Below are 22290 nucleotides of genomic sequence, written 5' to 3' on the forward strand. Positions count from 1 at the left end.
GGGGTGGATCTGTCCTGCCATAGGAGGCTGTCCTCTTGATGGTGCCAAGTGACCCCTCAACATCATCCCTTGGAGGGGCCTTCCCTGACACCCAGGCTTCCTTCCATGCTGTCCTCTCTCATTGAGCTCTGTCATGATTTGTCTGACCGCATGGATGGGGACTTTATGACTCCATGACAAGGGGTCCTGTCCGTCTGCTTCCCGGGCTCCCCGGCTCCTAGCACAATGCCTGGCAGGGGGTTAGTCATCCTGCTTGTGATGCTCTCGCTCGGGATGCTGAGTCTTTCCCTACAGGTGGTTGAGCTCCTCGGTCAGGTACGTGTGGCCCCTTTTCCAGCTGGCCCCTGGAAACTTGCCTGTCCTCATCCTCCTTCATGTCCTCTTTCTTGATTACCCATCCTGAGCTTCAGCATTCAAAAGTAAAACCAGCTCTCGTTCCTGGAGCCTCGAGCCTGCTCCTGACCTGGTGCTGCAGCGCCAAGAGGGCTGCAGCTCGTTTAATCCTCACAGTGGCCTGCGAGGTGGGGACTTGGTTTTTAAATTGTGGTAACATATGTAGCACCTACAGTTTGCCATTTTAGCCTCTTTTGAGGAAACTTTTTTACCACCAAAAACTGAAACTCGGTATCTATTAAGTAATAACTCCTCATCCCTGCTCCCCCTCTAATCTACTCTGTCTCTGTGAATTTGTCTATTCTTGATATTTCATGTACTTGCAGTCATTACAATTATTGTCCTTTTGCATCTGGCTTCTTTGACTCAGCATAAGGTTTGCAAGGTTCATCCATATGTAGCATGTCTCAGCACTTCATTTCTTTTTATGGCTGACTAATATTCCACTGTATGGATATAAAGGTGGGTACGTTCTTTTTAATCCTCATTTCCTAGATGAATCACCTCTGGTGATTTGCACCAAACCTGAGCCCTTAACCACCTCTCTCAAGGGCCTCCCTGCCAAACGCTTGACTTTTGCATATAGTTTCCTCTGCTGGATGTGTCCTTTTCCTCTTTGTCTGCAGGCTGTTTATGGGACAGCCAAGACCTGGGGGGCTGGAGCAACATTAGTGAGGAGCCAAGAGGGAGTTGAGTGGGGATGGGATGGCAGTTGGGGTGGGCGGCCAGCTGGGGCCAGAGCTTGGAGGAGCTTGGATTTTACCTTTAGGGCAGTGGGCAGCATTGAGGGTTCTAAACAGAAGGTGACAACATCAGATGTTACTTTGGGAAGATCACTAGCTGCTTGGCAGAGAATGGATTGGAGTGTACATATTCTCTTTCTCTCCTATTCCCAGCGATTCTCTTTGGCTGTTTAAAATAAGGAATGACAGTCAGATGAGACCTGTATGTGTCCTCAAAGCCTAATGGAAATTCCAGCAGGCAGTGGTTGTGCAGCCTAGTTTTATTTTTATGATAATGAGAACTATTTGTGATCCCAGATGCCTCTTCTGCAGCTCTCTCTAAGTCTTGAATTTATTTCTAGTTTTACTAGGTTTGGAAATAATTATTTGAGGAATAGTAAGCTCAGTATAGTGTATGTAAGATAAAAGTTGTTTACATCGATGGTTGAACATAGGGATATGTGATGTGAAAATTCAGAACCTAGTAACAACGAATGTTGTAGTTTTAATAGCTGCTAGAAATTTCATCAGATTTTGTCTCCTCGGTTCCATCTGATTTTTTTTTTTTTTTTCCCCATTCCCTAGTGAAAATGAACTCTTTGTCTGATGTGGTCAAGTCACTGTTCTGGCTGCAAGAGAGAACCAGGGTTTTGACAGCTCATAATAAACACTACTTGAAGCCTGGATGTTTCGATGTTTTATGCATTAATGGAAAATTGTTTTAGCACTCAGGCTCCCACCGCAAAACAAAACAAAAACAAAACCAAACAGAAAACCTGCTCTGCTCTGGAAGTGACAGTGGCATTTATTTAAAGCTTGCATTTTGTGGGGCACATTAGCAGGTAGTTAGCAGGAGTATTGGCAGTTGTGTATTTCTTTGCTTATTGCCTGGTAAATGGATTCACAGCCCTGAGGAGGCTCTTGGAGGGTATTTGTGGCTCCTGTAGAGATTTTGGACAGGCATTATTAGTAATATTGTGTTGGTTTGTTAAAGGCCAAAAGAAGATCAACTGAAGCTTTATTCATACAAAAGGAATAAGGCAACTGCGGAATGTTAATTTTGGGTGTATACAAGGAAAAAGGCCGGTTAAAAGGCTCAGTGACTTTTCTTGCTTCGTTAATTGCATGGTGTGTGCAGGGAGGGTCTTTTGTGCCATTTTCACTTTGTATTTCAGGTTTGAAAGAGGAGTCACCTCAGGGACAGGGTGGTTGCCATTTCAGTGCAGAGTCACAGAGCAACTTAATGCAAGAACCAGGATTGCGGTTGGGAGCCTGACAAATTTCATGTTGATTGCACGAAGACTCTTTAGGTTCAGGTGGAGAATTTTAATTCTTTTAAAGGGTCTGAGTGATTTGCCTTGCCAGTAAATGAAAGAGTGCCCATTATTAGACAATTTAAAACTATGGGAAGGTACAAAGAATGGGAAGAAAACAGTTCTTTGACTAACGTTAATATCTTGGTGTGTTTCTTTCTGCATCTTTTACTATTTGTATAACATATCAAAAGGAAAAAAAGGAGGACCACTCTATTCCGCCTGAGACATCAAGGCTCAGCTTAATGACATTTTTTTCCCCACCAAGCTTCTCCCTACATACCTTCTTTATTTTGAGAGTATGCTTTATCTCAGTTAGAATACTTATTGCAAGTGGGCTGATACTATTTACACATTACATGCGGTTGACAAGTGCCTGTGAAGTCGGAGGTACAAGAGGGTGGTCTCTTGGAAGAGCAGGGGGACAGGGGTTGGAGAGGGTCTGCTCCATCTCTGCATTCTGGGAGTCTTCTGTTTAAGATGATTTCAAGATTCTTCATTCAGAGTATCTGAAGAATATGGCAGAATTGACTTTTATATTTCTCTAAAATGTCATTTAAATTATAATTGAATTTCAGCTGTAAAAAGGAATGAAGTTCTGATACATGCTATGACATGGATGAACCTTGAAAACATGCTGTGTGCAATAAGCAAGGCATATAAGAACAAATACTGTATGATTCCTCTTATATGAAATAGTAAATTAGCAAATTGGTAGAGACAGAAAGTAGGTTAGAGGTTACCAGGGGCTGGGGGAGGGGAGAGGGGGAGTTGTTGGTTGATGGGTTTAGAGTGTTTGTAAATTTTAGAAAATTTGAAATAAAAAAATTATAGTTGAATTAGATTTTTTTAACCATTTTAAAGTGTACAGTTCACTTTGGCATTTATTTAGTACATTCACAGTGTTGTGCAATCACAACCACTTGTTTAGCTCTAGACCATTTTCGTCACCCCTAACGTAAACCACATGCTCACTAAGCAGTCACTCCCGTGTCTCCCTGCTCCCAGCCCCTGGCAACCACTAATCTGCTCTCTGTCTCCATGGAGTTACCTATTCCAGATATTTCACATAAATGGATTCGTACAATGTGCAGCCTTTTGTGTCTGAACTTCTTTCTCTTAGCATAATGTTTTCAAGGTTTATTCAGGTTATGGCATGTATCAGTACTGAATTTGATTTTTAAACCCCAGCAAGATCACTCTTGAAATCAGAGAAATTATTGAATGCTTCAGACATATGGGATATCTTTGTGCCCTTTGTAAGTTACAGCTGGAAATGCTGTTGTTCATTGCATACATCGACTGCAGCCTACCTTAGAGCCACCTCCATTTAAACTTATTTGCGATCAGCCAAGTGTATTGACTACACTGGGAAAACCTTGAGTGCTCACAGCAGATCCGAGTGGGCTGCCACCCCGAGCCGGGCACCTGGGTGGAGGGACTGTGGCACACTGCCCCGTGGCCAGGAGCCGGGACTCTGGAGTCAGTTGTGGCTGAGTTTGAACCCCGACTCTGCTCTTTGTTAGCTAGGTGACGTTAAGCAAGCTTCTTAAACTCCAAAGATATTTTTTCCCTTTCTGTAAAATGGGAATGATACTGCTCACATTTTAGAGCTACTGTGATGAAGACAGTTGACATTTCTAGAAAATATTTATCCTGGCACAGAATGAGCAGTGACTAAAGGGTAGTTTTGCTGCTGCAACTGGATCTATCACCGTCATTGTCACCATCTTTGATGAGGCCTTGGTACAACTCAGATTAGAAAGAAAGCCTTTGCTAGAACAGTATTCACTAACTGAGAATAAAAGAAGTCCAAAATAGTCCAGTGGCGGGCATATTCTGATGTGTGGACTGTGGATGCTAAAGTGTTAAAATCGACCAAGTGAAAAACTTACTCTCCTCATGGGTAGGTTTACATGAGCTCCTTGGGTCTAGTGGCAAGAAGCCATGCCATCGTTTCCAGCCCCAACAGCCTGCCAAGGCCCAGCAGAGAGCATCAGGGAGGAGGGAGAGGGGCTGCCTCTGAGCTCCGTGTCCCACGCTTGTGTGTTGCAGGTGGCGGAGATGCACGGCGAGCTGATCGAGTTCAACGAGCGGCTGCACAGGGCGCTGGTGGCCAGGGAGGCCCTCGTGTCCCAGATGAGACAGGAGCTCATCGATCTCCGGGGCCCGGTGAGTGTGTGCGCGGGGAGCTCTCGGCCTCGCCCTGCTGCCTGCTTCCCTGTCCCTTCACCTGCCTCTGCGGCCCCCCACCCCACTTTATTTTTCAGTTATTAGCAATGTCAAGAGGATAGAAGAGCACAGAGACCAAAAGAAGTAATATCTGTGTACTCACCACCTAGATTTTACCTGTAGTAACCTTTACCAAATTTGGGATTTTTTGGTAGGGTAAATTGGGATAAATAAAATATTACAAATTCTATTGAAGCCCCCTTTGCCCTATTTCCTACCCCACCCCCACCCTGCTGGATAACCCCCATGGTTTTTATACTTTACTACACAGATACATTCTCATGAGCACTAAACAGTCTTAGTGCTTTGTTCTTAACTCTTCCCTCCATGGTATCGCTGAAAATCTGTCTGCCACCTTTTAAATTGTTTTGTTTTGAATTCAATATTATGGTTTGGAGTGTACCCATGTAGTTGTAGAACAGCTTTCTCAGCTGCAGCACTGAAGGCATTTGGGGCTGGGTGATCCTCTGTCGTGGGGCTGTCCCCTGCATTGTGGGATGTTTGGTGGCGTCCCTGCCTCTCCCCGCTAGATGCCAGTAGCATCCCCCACCCCACCCACTGCATTGTGACAAATCAAGAACGTTGCCAGACATTCCAAAGGGCCCCTGGTGGACAGAATCATGCTCATTTGGGTCATTTGCTTTTTTGCTCTTGGTTCTTTTTTGAATGAAATACCACAAATAGTTTTAGTCCTGTCCTGTATTCATAGGCATTCCAGTTGTTTTCAGTATTTTGCCATGAACCTTGATGCCATGAACCTTGTAATACTTGACCTTTTGTTCACATGTAAAATAATTTCTTTGTTTTAAAACCTTTAAAAAAAATTATGTTAAATGTGAAATACTGTCTTACTTTGCCAGGTCTGCTATAAAAAGCACCCAGTGGGTGGCTTAAACAATAGGGATTTCCTGTCTCAAGGTTTTGGAGGTGAGACATCCAACTCCAAGGTCCGGCAGGGCTGGCTTTGTCCCAGAGTCTGTTGCGTTCTGTCACATGGCCTTCTCTCTTTCCTTGTCCGGTCCTCTGATTTCCACTGACTTCTGGCTCCTTCTGAGTCACTGCTTCTGAATTTCCTTTGCCTACAAGAACCCCGAACATATGGTTTAAGGCTCACCCTTATTCAGTTTGGCCTCATCTAAGTAGGGTCTTCAAAGCTCCTATTCACAAATGAGTCTAACTAATAACGTCTTCAGAGGTCCTATTTGTGGATGGGCTCACACAGGAATGAGGATTAAGACTTGAACATGTCTTTTGTGGGGTACATGATTCAATACCCAGCAAATACCCAATAGCAGGCAGATGATTATAAAGCACCTTACAAATCTGTCATCCAGCTGAACTATTATCAAGCACGGCCAGTCTTGTTTCAAGTTGCTGCACCCACTTTCCCCTTCTATATTATTTTGAATCAAATTGTATTATTTCATCTTTAGATGTGTTAGTATATATTTCTAAGAAGAACAAAACATAAATATAATATCATTATCATTCTCCCCCATTACCAGTAATTCCTTTATATCATCAAATATCCAGTCAGTGCTCAAATTTCTAATTGCCTTATAATTTTTTATAGGTTTTTGAATCACAATCCACAGTGAGGGCCACACATTGTAATCTGTTGATGTATCTCTTATGTTTCTTTTAACCTATAGAGCCCTCCTCCATCTTTTTCTCTCATTTTTTTCTTCATGACTCATTTATTGAAGGCACTGAGTCAACTTTCACCACCTGGATTTTCCTGACTGCATCTCTGTGGTGTTACTTGAAACGTCCCTGTGTTCCTTGTATTTGCTTAAATTGGCATGTGGCTCTAGAGTCTTCAGTTCAGGCTTAATTTTGTTGGTAACATAGCTCTATTGTCGGGCAGTATTTTCCATTAGGAGACACACAATGTCTACTTTTCTCTCTTACGACAGCAGCAGCCCATTTATTATCTCTTCTTAGGTCACAGTTGTTTCCTTAAGGTCAATGTGGGGGTATCTTAAACTTCACAGAGAATTGCCCTATTTACATTTCTATGACTTGTTTCTGAGATAGCCTTTGCCCTTTTTTTTCTATTGAATTGTATCTGTTATTCTTACTGATTTGTAGCAGTTCTTTATGTATTTGTTCAGTTATATGCATTATAAGTATCTCCTCCCAATCTGTGCATAATCATTCACTATTAATGAAGCCTCATATTATAGAACATTTCAAACATATATAAAAGTAGACATAACCCTACAATGAACCTTACAGACCATCGCCCAGCTTCAATTCTAGACAACTCACAGCCAGTCTTGCTTCATGCATATGCATTCTATTCATCCACTTCCCAAACCAGATTATTTGCATGCATATCCAAGCCATTGAATCACTTAATTCATAAATATTGTAATGTTTATCTCTCAAAGATGTTCACAATACCATTATCACACCTAAAAATTAAGAATTTATTATCATCATCAAATATCCACTCAATGTTCAATTTTTTTTTTCTGATTATCTCAAAATTTTTGTCTGTTTATTTGCTCAAATTAGGATCCTAATGAAGTCCAAATAATGCAATAGGCTGATATGTCTCGTAAGTCTCTCATAATATGTTGACTCCCCATCCATCTCACTCTTTTATCTTTTATCCTTTCCTTTGTCTTTTTTCTTGTTGTTGAAGAAACTTGGTCTTTTGTACGATAGGTTTTCACAGTCTGGAGTTGGTGATTGCAACCCTGTAGTGCTGTTTAATATGGTCCTCTGTTCCCCTCTTTCCTTTAAATTGATGATGAGCTCTAGAGGCTTGATGAAATGCAGGTTTGATATATATATATATATATATATATATATTTTTTTTTTTTTTTGACAGTGTGTACTGTCACTGTCAGTACTCCATCAGGAGGCTCAGCATTTATAGTGGGAAAGCACTGTTGGAGGGGCCAGTTCACTCAGACCCCCTTCTTTTCTGTGAGGCTAGCGTGCTAACGTCACCGCCTGTGTGTCCTTCCCTGACTCCAACAGATACAAAACTTAGTAGAAGTCTTTGTGGACTTCTTTAATTAGGGGAATGTCAGTTTCCCTGAGTGAGAGCACATTTAATAAGCCTCTATTGTGTACTAAGAACCCTCTGAGGGAGGTGGTATCATCTCTGTTTTATAAGTTAACTGAGGCTCAGAGAGGCCCAAAATCTTTCCGTGAGTGTGTAGTGGAGCCTGGATTCAAACTCAGATTTGATTGCGTGCCTGCTTTCTTTCACCACACTATACCAACTCCAGGGAAGTGCAGGGAGCAGGGATGAGGGGGTCCTTTATGTCATCCATGCCCTTCTGAGCAAGGTCTTCATGGTCCCTGTGTGGCCTTCCAAGCAGGGCACATCAAAGACTTGGGCAGTGTCTCGTCTTGCCCTGTGGGGGTTGGGCAGTTCTGGTTCTGACCTGTTTCCCGCTGTGAGCAGGGCTGGTCTGGAGGGCAAGTAAGTCTCTTCCCTGCCCCTGCCCAGCCCCAAGGGTGCAGTCCACTCCAGGGCCCACCCCACTGAGAGAGGAGCTGAGGGACAGGGGTGAAGCAGGCCCTGGCCCTCCCCAAGGAACCGAGTCAGCTTGGTCCTGATGGAGCCCTTGTGGTTCCTTTATGCTGCATTTCCATAGAGCAAATTAGGCATGTCATTCTCCTTGTGAATAATAAAAACAAATTAGCTAGTACAAATCAATAACTCTTAGTATGAATAGCTAATATCGATTAATTGGTATCTGCCCCCAAAATTGAATACGTTTGAAGTAGTAGTAGTCGTTAATCCTCACCAACCCTAGCAACACTTGCTCTTATGATTCCCATTTTGTAGAACAGGAAACTGAGTCTCAGAGGTGAAATAACTCATCCACGGCCACACAGTGAGAAGTGGCAGGTCTGGGTCTGTCTGACTTGAAAGACTGGATTTATTTATTTTTAATAATTGAAAACTATCAAATTTTTTTGGACTCTTGACAAGCATTATATATACACGTTAAAAAATAAAGTAGTAAAAAGAGTATTTAATGAAAAAATAAACCTCCCTCCTACCGCTGGATCCCTAGTTATTCTCTCCAGAGCCATTAACTGTTACTGGTCTTTGATTTATTTTACCAGAGATGATCGATGCCTTGTAAGCTGCATACCCACCGCCACACTTTAATAACTAGTAGCCTGCTGTATTCCCTGCTCTGTATATTACTTCCCCTGCCCCATGTAATAATATACTCTAGAAATCTCTTTATTTTTCTTTACATGTAGGTCTACATCATTCTTTTTAATAACTGCATCATGTTCCCTTGAATTGGCAAGACCATAATTTGTTTACCAGGCTCCTGTTGATGGATTTTGAGTTGTTTCCAATTTTTGTTTTTATGACAATGTTAGAATAACATCCGTGTGAAATCTCATGTTCAGATTAGAAGGTTGTCTGGCAGTCCCTGGGACTCAGGCTGGGTGAAGACCCAGAGCTCTTCCCGTGCAGGATTCTTGGGGCATTGGGAAGGGACACTGGCTCTTCCCAACCTCCCCCACCTGCTGTGGGAAAATCTTTCCAGAGGGCCAGCGTCCTTCAGGAGCTCGTGAGTTACTGCGTTCCCCCAATGTGTCAGGTGCACATCAGTTCGTCACCTTCCTTCTCTTCTTTAATTCTGAAGACCACCCTGTGAGTCAGGTTGCGTTTGTTATCCCCTCTTATAAACATGGCAGCTGAGATGGATGGGATTCCCATTTGGCCCCAGCACAGTGCTTGGCCCCAGCCACATGGGCTTCCTTCCTGTTCCTGCCCACTGCTTCTCCCACCACAGGGCCTTTGCATCACCTGTTCCCTCTGCCTGGAGTGATGCTCTGGGCCCAGGTGACTTGTGCACCCCTCAGTATCAACTCGCCTCTTGCTCAGGCAAGCCTTCTTGCTGCCCTGCCAAGGTCAGGTTCTCCCTGGTGAGTAGGGTGTTTATATGTATCACTCCCTCCCTCTCTTCATATAATTTTACACCAACTCGTCATTGATCAGTGTCTGTCTCCCTGCTCCATGAAGGTAATCCCTGTCTCTTTCTGCTCCCTTTGAATCCCAGTGATTCACATGGTAGATGCTCAATAAATGAGGGCTGGCTGAGTGAGAGTGGAGGAAGGAATGATTGTCTGGGTAGTGAGTGGCGGAGTCCAGGTTTCCCTGGGGTCCATCTTCTATGCAAGCCCATCCTCTCTGTGCCATGCTCCCTTTTGCTTCAAGTCCGGACCCTTCAGCACAGTCACATCCATTCACACGGAAGTAGCTCTAATTGCCATCAGATTCTTTCCTGGGGGCAGGTTGTGGTGGCCACAAGGAAGGAGAGAGTAAGACGGTCATTAAGGGCCTGAAGGCTGTTGGGGAGGGCTGGCCAGTCAGGGATGATTGGGTTGGCAGTGGCCTCAAGGGGCCTTGACCTTGTCATTATTGCCTTAGGCCCACTGTGGTGTCCCCTGAGTTAGATGGCCGAGGCAGCAGGAAGGAGCAGTTTCAAGCTCAGGCTCGGATCTGGAGCCACTGCCTCCTTTTCATTGTGAGAGGCATCTGTGTTGGGGGATCTCAGCCTCCCTTTCCTTCATTTCCTCCTGACCTGGCTCTCTGATGACACTGGACTGCACGTCCTCCCAGACCACCAAGTATTTAAGTGACTCAAGGGTTAGGATTTTCTCCTTTGCTCGGAAACCCCAATTTCCTCTTCTGCCAAGTGGGAATAAGCATGGAGCCAGCCTCATTGGGCTGTTCAGTGGACTGCCAGCTAAGCAAGGCCCACAGCCTTCAGCCCAAGGAAAGCATCCCGTCCCGTCCCTTTCTCATCTCCAAATCCCTGGTGCCCGGCCCTGTGCCTGGCACATAGCAGGTACTCAGTAAATGTTTGCTAAGTGGTAACTTCATTTTCATACAGCAGAAGATGATAGCATAGACCTAATAATAATAAAGAAGACAGATTGGAGCAGGGCACACAGCTTCCGCTCAGTGGTATCTTTTTTTGAAATATTGTAGACTTTTAAGCTAAGTCACTTATTTTAAGGAAAAGGAATTGGGGATTAAGTGTTGAATTTTTTTCTTTTTTTTTTTTTTTTGAATGTAAGTATTTTTAGGACTCTTTCCTCATTATTATTTTTTTTCCCTCTGGTGTAAGATGTGAATGAATGCTGGGAGTTTTTTACCTTTTAGCTGGATTTGATCACACCCCTGAAAATTCTCTGGGAGAACAGATCTTATTTTGAATAATAAATCAAGGCAAGGAAATAGAATCTTTGTAAGACTGCAAGCTGTAGAGGTCAATTAAAGTCACAGCACAGTGAAAGCTAAAGGCAAAGCAACTCATTAAATGCAGGTGGTTGTTCCAGTGGGGGAGGAAACATGGTCTTACTTTATATAACTGAAGTTGGAGTCCTCTTTTTTTTTGTCCCTTTGATGGGTTTCTATTTCTCCTTCCCTGGTCCCATTTCTGATCTCCACCACCTACACTGAAAAGATGTTCTGGCTTGGTATGATTGGAGGTCTGTGGAATCTCTGTCCTGACTCAAAATATCCCCCATCATCTTGTTTTGCCCATCATTGTCCCCAGACCTGTGTCCTCCCTCGTCTGTCTGATGAGAGGACCACCCTTTGTTACCCACATACTGTGTCCTTGGGGTTTGCATTTCATCCCCAGGACAACTCTGTATAATTTACTTTATTAGGCCCATTTTCCAGCTGAGCAAACTGAGGTACTATCTTAGTTTTCCAGGGCTGCTATAAAAAAATACCATGGACCAGTTGGCTGTAAGCAACAGAAACGTATTGTCTCACCGTTCTGGAGGCTGCAAGTATGAAATCAGGTATTGACAGGGCCATGCCCCCTCAGAAGTCTGTACGGTCTCTGGCGGTTTGCTGAGAATCCGTAACTCAGGCTCTGCCTCCGGCATGTGGCTGTCTCTGGCTGTCCATCCAGAGCTCCTCCCCTTGTAAGGACACCAGTCCTGTCGGATCAGGGTCTGCCCTCCTCATCCTATTTACTTCAAATAGGACATCTTCAAAGACCCTATTTACAAATAAGGTCACATCCACAGGCCTGGGAGTTAGACTTGAACATGTCTTTTGAGGAACACTATTCAACCCATAATCAGGACAGTGAGGTTTTCTGATGCACCCAGAGGCACCCCAGGACGCAGTCATTCCGTAACTCCACACTGCTTATTCTTTATCCCCCTCCATTTCAGGCAAAATCTAGTGACTGTCCCTTGTGCTCCAGGCATCAGACTCGAGGTGGTTTGAGAGATTCAGATGCTGCCCTGGTGAAGCCCTCCGTGTCACCACTCCCTACCCCCAAAATGAAGCTCTTCCTTCTTCTTTGTCTCTCCTTCTCATATTAGGCATCAAAGTGTTGTTTTAGATAATTATTATTTTTTTTTAGCATACAGATCACTTTTCCTTGGTATGAGAAAGGCTCTTTGGAAACTTGGAACCTGGGGAAGGCCAAGTTTCCTAAAAGCAGAACAATGATTCAGAGAGTTGTGCGTCCTGGTTCATATAAAAAGGGGGTGGTGAAGGGGTTTCCATGGTCAAATACATTTGAGAAGTACTGGATTGAAGAAAGCCTGGTGGGCTTTTTTACTGTAGGAATTCCTATGGGTGCCAATGAACCGGCTGCCTTGTGGCTCTCCAAGGGTGGTGGATATGCTGTGCGTAATGTCCCCAAATTATTTCCCTAAGGCACACCTTTTCTAAGAAGATGCTTATGGAAGTGTTTCCTGAGGAATACATTTGGGAAAGTTAGGGCGGCTTGCATCTCCTGTTTGTTACTGATGCCCTGGCTAGCAAAGAGGTCATCAGAGCCGGCTTCATCTGGTGAGACTGCCTGGCCAGGGCATCTGTGGGGCCTGGAGGAGAGGAGGTGGTGTTATATGGCTGGCGGTGGGTGGCAGGCTGGGCCTCTGAGCAGCCTCCCCCTACTCCCAGCCCAGGCTGGGTCTTTTATCTTCTCTTCCGAGGCCCTTTGTGCCCCTTCCTTGCCCCACTTACTTTGTTAAGTGATATCGCTCTCCCTGAGCAGGTTGCCCTAGTTCTCTTGTATTTGCTGATCGCTCTCGGTGGCTCTTTGTTTCTCTGTCTTTCAGTCTGTCGCTGCTCTGGTGCCCCTTTGGTCTCTTTGCACCTCTCTCCACACCCCCCATATCTTTGTCTTTGTTTCTCACTCTCTGCTCCCCTCTTTCTCTGTCTATTTCTATTCCTCTGCCTCCCTCACATCCCCTGTGAGTGTGCATTGGTCTCTTTGTCTGTCTCACTGTCTGTCTGCACTTCCCCACGCCTGTGTGCCTTTCTCTGTGTGTCTGTGCCTCTGTCTCTCCCCTCGCCACTTCCTTCCTCTTCTGTTTAGTTCAACAGACACTTGCCTTGCTGGATGGCCCCAAGATAATGGCTCTTCACTGCAGTTGCCCTGGAAAAAAAGCAAGTCCTCTCCATTTCCTCTTCCCCATCCAGGACTGTTGTGCCTCACAGGATGTCCCTGAAGTGGGGTACAGTGTCATCGACCTCCACGGGTGCCTCCACACACAGTCCCCTCTTGCCCCCTCCCCACCTGAGCAGTTGGCTGGCCCCTAATCTGTGTTTCGGGGCACTTTGTGCCTCCCTCTGTGCTAGCATTTGACGCTCTGTATTATCACTTTGTGTGGAATTTTTGTTGCACCCACCTCCCCCAGGCCCCCCAGGGGACTTATTGCTTCCCTGAACTGGGGCTGCCATGTCTTCTCAGCCTCTTCTTAGAGCCTGGCACACACAGTCAGTCTCGGAGCATGTGTTGTATAAATCTGCCCAGGTGCCTGTAGTTTCTATGGCAACACTCTATTAACCAGAACATTTGATTATCTGGAAACCCACCTCCCTGGATCCTACTGGATAACAGAGGCTTTGTGCTAGTTCATACTGCAAGCTGCCTACCGTTTCCACCTGACACTTTCTATCCACTGTTGAAACGACCGAGCTGGTGGGAGAGACGGAGGAGTAATTTAAAATTCAGGGGTGGGATAGATGGAAAAAAACCCATCCAAAGTTTTGTAATAAGGTTCACTTTGAAATAAAATGCTTCTTGGGACTTTCCAGATATCTCTAAAATCTTCAGAGGAGTGATCTCATTTGAGGGCTGATGCTATTTAAGTGCAGAAGCTTAATAAGAAATATACTTTTCAGCTGGGTGGCACTTGCCACATATCTAATGATCGAGTACTAAATTGTATGCAGTCCCTCAGCAGCTCTAAACAGCACATTCCAAATTATGAGGTTTTTTTAATTCTGCAGTTGGACATTCCAAGTCTTGAAGGAGATTATTTTTAAAAGTGCCATTGAAGAGATGCTACTAAAAATATGTCTCACCTGAAGGTTTAACTTAGAAATTTCAATTTTCTACACAAAAGTCATCTGGAAAAATGCTTGCAGAACCCACTTAAAACCTCTCAGTGCTGGCAACTAAAAGCCCCTCCAAGGCTCAGCTAGGTTTTTCTGATGATGGTCAAATGTCTGAAGCGATCGCTGCTCCTTGACCCGAGTACAAATGCCTCTGCCCCTCAGTGCTTTGCTGGAATCCCAGGTCGGTCCCTCCTGCTGGGCCTTTGTTAAGCTCTTGCTGCTGGTTTATGCCCAGCGATCATCACCATGGGTAGTTGGATTCTTCCGGGGAGCCCTGAGGGAGTGGAGTTTGGGGTGTGGGTGGGCGGAGCCTGGCTTTCCAGGGCCTGTGGTCATGAGACTTTGAAAATACACTTCTAGTGAGGGCAGAGGTGTGGATCTATTGGCCAAACAGCATGCTCAAGCTCCACTCCAAAGCTGGCCCCATACTGATGCAAATAGGAAGCACTAGCAAGGTACAAAATAAAGATTCATAGACTTTTAGCTGGAAAACGACTTCAGCTGTGAGCTGAGGGGGTCGTTTTCAGCACTGGGTTACACTGCCTGCCTCATGTTTCCTGTGGCTGCCTGCGGGAATGGAGCAGACTGGAAAGACATGGTTTCAGCCCTGGAGATGGCCAGAGACCAGAGCGTTCTCTCTGACTTGTTCCTCCAGCTTGACTTCACTGTGGTCTGGGGCAACCACAGGGGACTCCTGGAGCCGCTACTTTGGGCTAGGACCCCAGGCCCATGTGATGACCGTGGCGCTGTCCTTGACCCATTTGCCGTTTGTCATCCTCAAAATGTAGACTTCCCCGGCCCCTTTCATTCTGTCTCAACCGTGCCTTGTAAATCTTACTGACCAAGACGTATCCATCTAAATCCTAATTTAATTTATTCTGTTTCTGCTAAATTAGCACACATGATATTTCCAAAGATACTTAATAACCAAATGATTTTACTTGCACAAACCCTCTAACTAAATATATTATATGTATTTATTCCTTAATTTAATAAATTTTTCTCTTCAAGATAATAGAGAGTTCCTTTCTAATTAGTTCTCCTTTCTCCATCAGTAACACATGTCTTTCTACATTTTGTTTTGTTTAAGATTTCTTTCTATTTTTGTTAATCTCCCTTAAAAATTAAAGGGCTATCTCTGATTCCCTCCTCTCCTGGCCCATGGTTAACTTCAGGCCTCTGAGTGAGCAGATTTAACTTTGAGTAACATTTGGGTATCAAATACATCTTATACTTTGTTCTGGAAGGTTTTTCCATCTGCTCAAAGTGAATGTAAACAGTCTTCTAGTAAAAACCAATGCCGTGTTGGCTGTATGTTTCATGGAGAGTGATTCACTGGCCGATTGGCCTGTGGGTTCCAGAGCAGATTGTGCCTAGATATGTCATTTTCTCTTTCCTGTGAGACCAGCAGGTCATGTGATTGGATGGGGACTGAGGCATCTTGGGAAAGAGATCCCTGATTTACTTGCAGAAAGCCAAACCATTGGCCCCCTTGACCTGTTCTATTGGAAATGACATCTTCATGGACAGGAACCAACTTGGACTTACACCCCCTCCTGAGTTGCAGCCCTCTTGCCCTTGGGGTCTGGTGAATTGGTTCTCTGGTTCCTGAAGAAGGTGATTTTTTTTGACCAGGATTCAAATGGGGTTCTCCCAGGTGCTCAAAATCCAAGGCCTTTTCCACACCAAAATGGGTGACTGGGGTTTGAGAGACTGTGAAGTTGCCAGACGGGCATTTGAAATCAGACTTTGCCAAAGCTTTTGATAAAATGAGGAAAAACCTCGGGCTAGCTCAGAATTTTTGTATCTTTTCAGCAAAGGCAGTGCTCTTTCTGCTGTCCGGAAGTTCCATCACCTTTGCTAGCACAAGCGTGTGTGCCCCCAGTGGGAGTCACCTCCCTCTCTTGCACAGCAAAGCTTGTAGCCACCTGCTGCCTCCAGTGCCTCGATGCAGTGTAGATACTTTTTAGCTTTGGTTATTTTCTGAAGCAAGACCTCACTCTAGCCATCTTTCTTGCATCTCTCCGTCAACTCTTTCTTCACTGAGCCCTGCACAGCACTGGGGCCTGCCCCTTGACATGACCTATTGTTTTTTCTTCTACTTGCACTGCTTTGCTTTGCCAGTTTTTGTCTTTTGTTAGACATGCTTCTTTTCAGAATTTTTAAAAAATAAAGAATATAGAGATATATTTTAAAAGGATTTAAATAATATAAAATTATATAGGTACAAAATACAAGTTTCCTTTCCTCTCTGAGAGGTTTCTGCTATTAAGCCTTTGGTATGTACCCTTCCAGATATTTCTTTATGATTTATATATATATATGAAACTTTGCTTTCTCCATTCATGAATATGTGTTGGCTTCCTCACCCTTCCAAATCTTCCTCATCCTTCAAAGTCCAGCTCATTCTTTTAGAAACCCTTATTGGCCCTGCCAAGACTGAATTATTGTTTTTTTAACTTTCTTTGAACTTCTGCAATCCTGTTTTCTCTTTGGATCATGCGTTTTGTCTCTTTTTCTCATGTTATTCTTTGTTTATTATTAATTCATTCATTCTGTTGAACTAAACTCAGTTATTTTTCAGCCCTCAAGAAGTTTGTTGCCCAATGGAGGTCAGAGATATGTTAATACATAATTTCAGTGGAGTATGTTGAGTATCTTGCATATGGTGAGCTCCTGATAAGTAATGATTGATTGAATTTATGAATGAATGAACAAGAAATATAATTGTGTCAGTAGCAGGTATAATGGTGACACAATGGTGGGGTTGATTAACTCTGGTAGGACACATCATAGAAGGCTCCAAAGAGGAGGTGATGTTTGACTTGGGTCTTGAAGGATGAGTAGAAGTTGGCCAGGAAGATGGGCCTGTTAGGCAGTGGGAATAGTGGTATGCATTGGCATAGTTTGCTCATGGGTATTATCATCCACCAGTTTCATCCGGTATGTCTGCTGGCTTCTCCATGAGATAATAAAGTCCTTAAAAGTGGGAGTGGTGATTTTTAGGTTGTGTATAAGCTATAAGAATAAAAAATTTTTTTAAAAAAAAAACATAGAACTGTACAAAACAGTGAACCCTAATGTAAACTGTAGACAATAGTTAATAGTACAATTATAATACTAACCTTTCATCAGTTGTAACAAATGTCTCACACTATGCAAGGTGTTGGTGATGGGGGGAGATATATAGGAACTGTATTCTCTGCATGATTTTTCTGTAAACCTACAATTTCTCTAATTTTTAAGAAAAGTGGGAGTGACATTCACACTCCACCAGTTACTACAACAGGAGGTAACATTTTCTGAGCACTTGCTATATACCAAATCCTGTTCCAACTACTTTACATGCATTAGCAAGCTCATGAGGTAGATAAGAAAACCAAGGCACAGCTAAGATGCTAATTTCCCCAAGTCTTCGTGTCTAGTAAGTAGTGAAGCTGGCATGTCTCTTCTTTCTGAGTCTCAGTATCTTTGTCTTAAAAAAAGGACTAGTAATGCCCACCAAAGACAGTTGCATGTATGTTTGTAAACTAAATAAGATAATGCCTCTAAATCATCCGAAGTAGAGGTTCAAATATCACCTTATCAAAGAGGCTATCCCTGACCACCCCGAATAAAAGAGCACACTCCCCACGCTGTTTTAATTTTTTTCATAGCATTTATCACCATTTGACATTGAGTTGTTTTTGTTTATTTGATGCCCCCCGCCACCCGCCCCGTGTGTGGCTTCCCTTTGTCCATTGTGTATGTGGTGTGGAGTATTAAGTATTTGTTGAATGAATGCATGCATGAATGAATGGATGAATAAAAATTAGTTCCCAGGTCTCTCCACAGCATCCTGACTATGGGTGCCCACAAAATTCTTAGTAAATTAGATAAAAACTAAACGCCCTTTGCCAGCTCCACAAACCAACAAGGGGCCACGAATTTATGTCGGGATGATCAAGGTTGCCACTTTCTATTTTTATTTGCTGTGAACTACAAGGAGCCATCAGATGTCTCCCACCCCTGATTTTCCTGATGCCTTGATTTAAAGTTTCCAGTTTGGGTATGAAATTCCCATCAGTACAGAGAACTTGTGCTTGGGTGGTGGCTCTCAGAACAAGCCTGAGCTCAACTGGAGAAGCTGTTGGTAGAATAGCTCTCTGGGCCTCCCTCAGGGATATCACTTTTCCCTCTGGATGAGTCTGAACCTTGCTTGTCCCCAAAATCCAGTCCGGACATCACCTCATTCATTTATTCCCTGGATGCTGGTTTGTGTCCTCCATGTGCCAGGAGCTGTTCTGGGCACCGGTGAGGCAGAACGCAGGCCTTGGCACTGCCCCCCAGTCCTGCCCTACTGGCAGAGGAGGTGCCCGTGGGAGCCGAGCTACGTGCCGGGGACTGTACCCTGCACGAATCCATTGCTCACAACCTCTTTATTCTGAGAGATCCCTCCCATGGAGGATTACCCAGTGAGGCACATCTGTCTAGTTCTTGGGATCACAATTTCCTGAAGCATGAGGTGTGTAGCCCAGGTGATGGGCAAGATGATTTCATGTGGTTCAGGAGTCAGATGTTAAATAAGGTGGGCTCTGCTAGGAAGAGGGCATGATTGCCTTTTGGGTTTTCTTTTAGCAATGCTGGTTCTGTCTCAGTCTGGTGCTAGCACATCTTTAACACTTCTCAGCCTCCCTTCAGAATTGAGTTTGGGCTTTGGGATCAGGGCCCTGGTAGGCCCCGGTAGGCCATGGCCCCTAGTTCAGGGCTCCTCAACTCTGGCTACAGTAGAATCTCCAGAGGAGCTTCGAGGCTTCTCAGTGCCAGGGCTCAACCCCAGACCAGCTGAAGGAGAGTCCCTGGAGTGGGGCCTGGGCATCCCTAGTTCCCAGAGCACCTCTGGAAATTCTGACACAGCTGGTGACAAGAACCACGGACACCTTGGATTTTATAAACTTTCTTGAATTCACTTGCTTTCTATACATATCAAGGGATATTGGTTTTCTGGTTGTTTGAGTGATATACATTTTCCTTTTGAAGTAAATTTTACAAGTAAAAAAAGGTATCTTAAAAATATTAAGTAAAGCATCACGTAAGTGTTGTGTGAGTGTGGCAGAAATCATGACAATGCCTTGTGGCTGGCTGAAGTTTGGGAAATACCCTTCTAGATTTTACCACAGGATCAAAGCAGTCGGCCTCATTATTTCGTCTTCCATAGAATCACTGAAACTAACTCGGGTATGCCAATGATTCACCAAGCCATAGCACTAGAAATGGTTGAACAAAACTCACTATTATGTTATTTAGAGATTATAATAGTTAACTATTGCTGCATGACAAATTATCCCAACCCTTAAAGGATCAAAACAACAGCAGTTATCATCTCGGTTTCTGTGGTCAGGGGTCCCGGTGCAGTTTACCTGAGTCCTCTCTCAGAGTCTCTCACAGGCTGCAGTGGAGGTGTGCTGGGGGCTGCAGTCACCTCAAGGTTCATCTGAGGTAGAATCCGCTTACAAGTTCACGCACGCGGCTACTGGCAGGATTTGATTCTCCATGGGCCTTTCCAACCTGCCATTTGCTTCATCGCAGTGAGCATGAAGGAAAGACTGTTCTAGTTTGCTAATGCTGCCGGAATGCAAAACACCAGAGATGGATTGGCTTTTATAAAAAGGGGTTTATTTGGTTACACAGTTACAGTCTTAAGGCCATAAAGCGTCCAAGGTAACACAGCAGCAATCGGGTACCTTCACTGGAGGATGGCCAATGGTGTCCGGAAAATCTCTGTTAGCTGGGAAGGCACGTGGCTGGTGTCTGCTCCAAAGTTCCAGCTTCAAAATGGCTTTCTCCCAGGATGTTCCTCTCTAGGCTGCAGTTCCTCAAAAATGTCAGTCTTAGTTGCACTTGGGATATTTGTCCTCTTTCAGCTTCTCCGGAGCAAGAGTCTGCTTTCAACGGCCATCTTCAAACTGTCTCTCATCTGCAGCTCCTGTGCTTTTTTCAAAGTGTCCCTCTTGGCTGTAGCTCCTCTTCAAAATGTCACTCACAGCTGCAATGAGTTCCTTCTGTTTATCAGCTCATTTATATGGCTCCACTGATCAAGGCCCACCCTGAATGGGTGGGGCCACGCCTCCATGGAAATATCTCATCAGTTATCACCTGCAGTTGGGTGGGGCACATTTCCATGCAGACAACCTAATCCAAACGTTCCAACTTAATCCCCACTAATATGTCTGCCCCACAAGATTGCATCAAAGAATATGGCTTTTTCTGGGGGAAATAATACATTCAAACCAGCACAGAGAGAGAGAGTCCAACAAGACAGAAGCTATGGTATTTTATCACGTAATCTCGGAAGTGCCATCCCATCTCTTCTGCCTTACTCTGCCCATTAAGAAGCGAGTCGCTAGGCCCAGCCCACACTCATGGAAGAGGGAGCTCATGGGTGTGATCACCAGGAGACAGGGATCATGGCAGTCTCTTTCAGAAGGAATGTTGCTGAAGACACCTCCTAGATCACATCCCTCCTTTAGGAGCACCCACAGGAGAGAGTTCTCTTGGGTCCTAATGCCTGGAGAAGTTGTACCACTTCTAAGTAAACACTGGTTGTTTTGTGGACAAAACGAATCTTAGTGACTAGTTCTTTTTCACTCTTCACACTGGCCACCAGGCATCTGAATCAGATTTACTGCTCTCCTTTAGTTGATCATGCAGAAATTCATCATGCAGGAATTCCACAGCAGGAAATGCTACATAACTGACTCTCTTTGGTCACGTCTTCAATAACACTCCTAGTTTATCCTTTCCTCTGTCTCTCTACATTTTTCTATTTTATTGCATTGTATATAATCTCACAAGCATGTGATCTCATATGTCTTGTGGTTTGGTTTGGGGAACTTGGTCTCTGTGAGTTTTACTCTTTCTTGGGGTAGACTTGGTCTCTGAGGTCCAAAGGTGACCATCAGACGCCTCTGTTCTCCTGCTCCTGGGTTGTCCAGCCGGGAGCATGTGGACAAGGCTCTCATGGGAAGTCCTAAGTCAGCTGGCTTGAAGGGGAGTCACGTGCTCCCAGAACGCAGGGAACAGCAGCCGGGGCTTTCTGTGTCTTCCAGGCCTATGAAACCCTGTCCATCTCATTCACGTTGAGGCATTGGGCAAGATGCTTTACTTCTTTGAGCCTCAGCTTTCACATCTGTGCATCAGGGTAGGCTGGATTATGCTTCAGGAACACACCACTTCAGAATTTCATGAACGGAAAGCAACAAAGGTGCCTGTCTCTTTCATGTTACTTGTCCTTCGTGGGTTGGCTGGGCTCTGCTGCAAGCTACCGCTATCCTGGGAGGCCCTGGCTGTGGCAGAGGGACAAGAGAGTCCAGCCAAGTGCACACTGGCTCTTAGAGCTTCCACTCAGAAATGACACATGGCCCTTCTCTCTTATTTCATTGGCAGAGCAGGTCCCATGGATGCACCTACCCGCAGCTGGGTGGGGAAGCACGTTTTGCCGTGTGAGCAGCCCTGATGGTTTCCACAGGTGGCTGCCGAACCTGCCTCCCAGGGTGGTTATGAGGACTCAGCCAGATGATACATGTAAAGTCTAGTTCCTGGCACCCGGTAAGCACTCACTAATGGTGCTAGATGTGGTTGTGGTGGTGGCAGTGATGCTGATGAGAGAATTCAAGCTTCTCTAGGAACCTACAGTTTGCAAATCTTTGTCTTACTGATCCGTTCATTCACTTTGTGCCTAGTTTCTCGGTTTGCTGAATTCTGAGTACTGTGCTTTGTACTGGAGAAGAAAGACAAGAGAGACATGGCCTGTGTCCTTAAGTAGTTCAGAATCTCTCCTTGGCAGCAGGGACTGAGGGTTCTCCTTTGGGTTTTTGTTTTTAGGGCTTGGCTTTGCTAGGGAAGCTTATAGAATAAAATAAAATGCTCACGCTGGAAGGGACTTTTAGGGTCATTGTTTCTGTATCAGTTAGGATGCTTTCAGTGAAATACACAGAGAACCCAGTTCAGCAAAGCAAGGAACTTATTGCATTAGATAACCCAAAAGACCAGAAGTAGGCGAGTTTCAGCTCTGTACTGACCCAGAGGTTTGCAATTTCCTTGAGACCTTGGTCCATTTCTGTATGATTCTGTCATCACTGCCCTCTTCCGCTTCACCCCCAGGACTGCTCCTCTCATGGAAACAACAGTAGTTGCAGTGGTCCCAGGCCATTCACCCTCACCCTCCTCCTCAAGAGAAAGAGTGAGCTGATAACCAACATTGCCAGCAAAACCCCGA

At 44.6% G+C, this 22290-nt stretch overlaps 1 protein-coding gene across 3 annotated transcripts in view; it reads left to right on the forward strand.

The window, feature by feature from the left end:
• Positions 1 to 22290, forward strand: part of SNX29 (sorting nexin 29) — a 582670-nt gene that overhangs the window by 371048 nt on the left and 189332 nt on the right. For all 3 annotated transcript variants that reach the window (XR_005213521.1, XM_037814025.1, XM_037814026.1), the window contains one exon: positions 4484 to 4600. Coding sequence is in view for 2 of the 3 variants with exons in the window: in XM_037814025.1 (XP_037669953.1) it covers positions 4484 to 4600 (117 nt within the window). In the remaining variant the exon portion in view is untranslated. Of the gene's footprint in view, positions 1 to 4483; positions 4601 to 22290 lie in introns of those variants that run through there.

The sequence above is a fragment of the Choloepus didactylus genome, chromosome 21, assembly GCF_015220235.1.
Source record: "Choloepus didactylus isolate mChoDid1 chromosome 21, mChoDid1.pri, whole genome shotgun sequence".
NCBI lineage: Eukaryota > Metazoa > Chordata > Mammalia > Pilosa > Megalonychidae > Choloepus > Choloepus didactylus.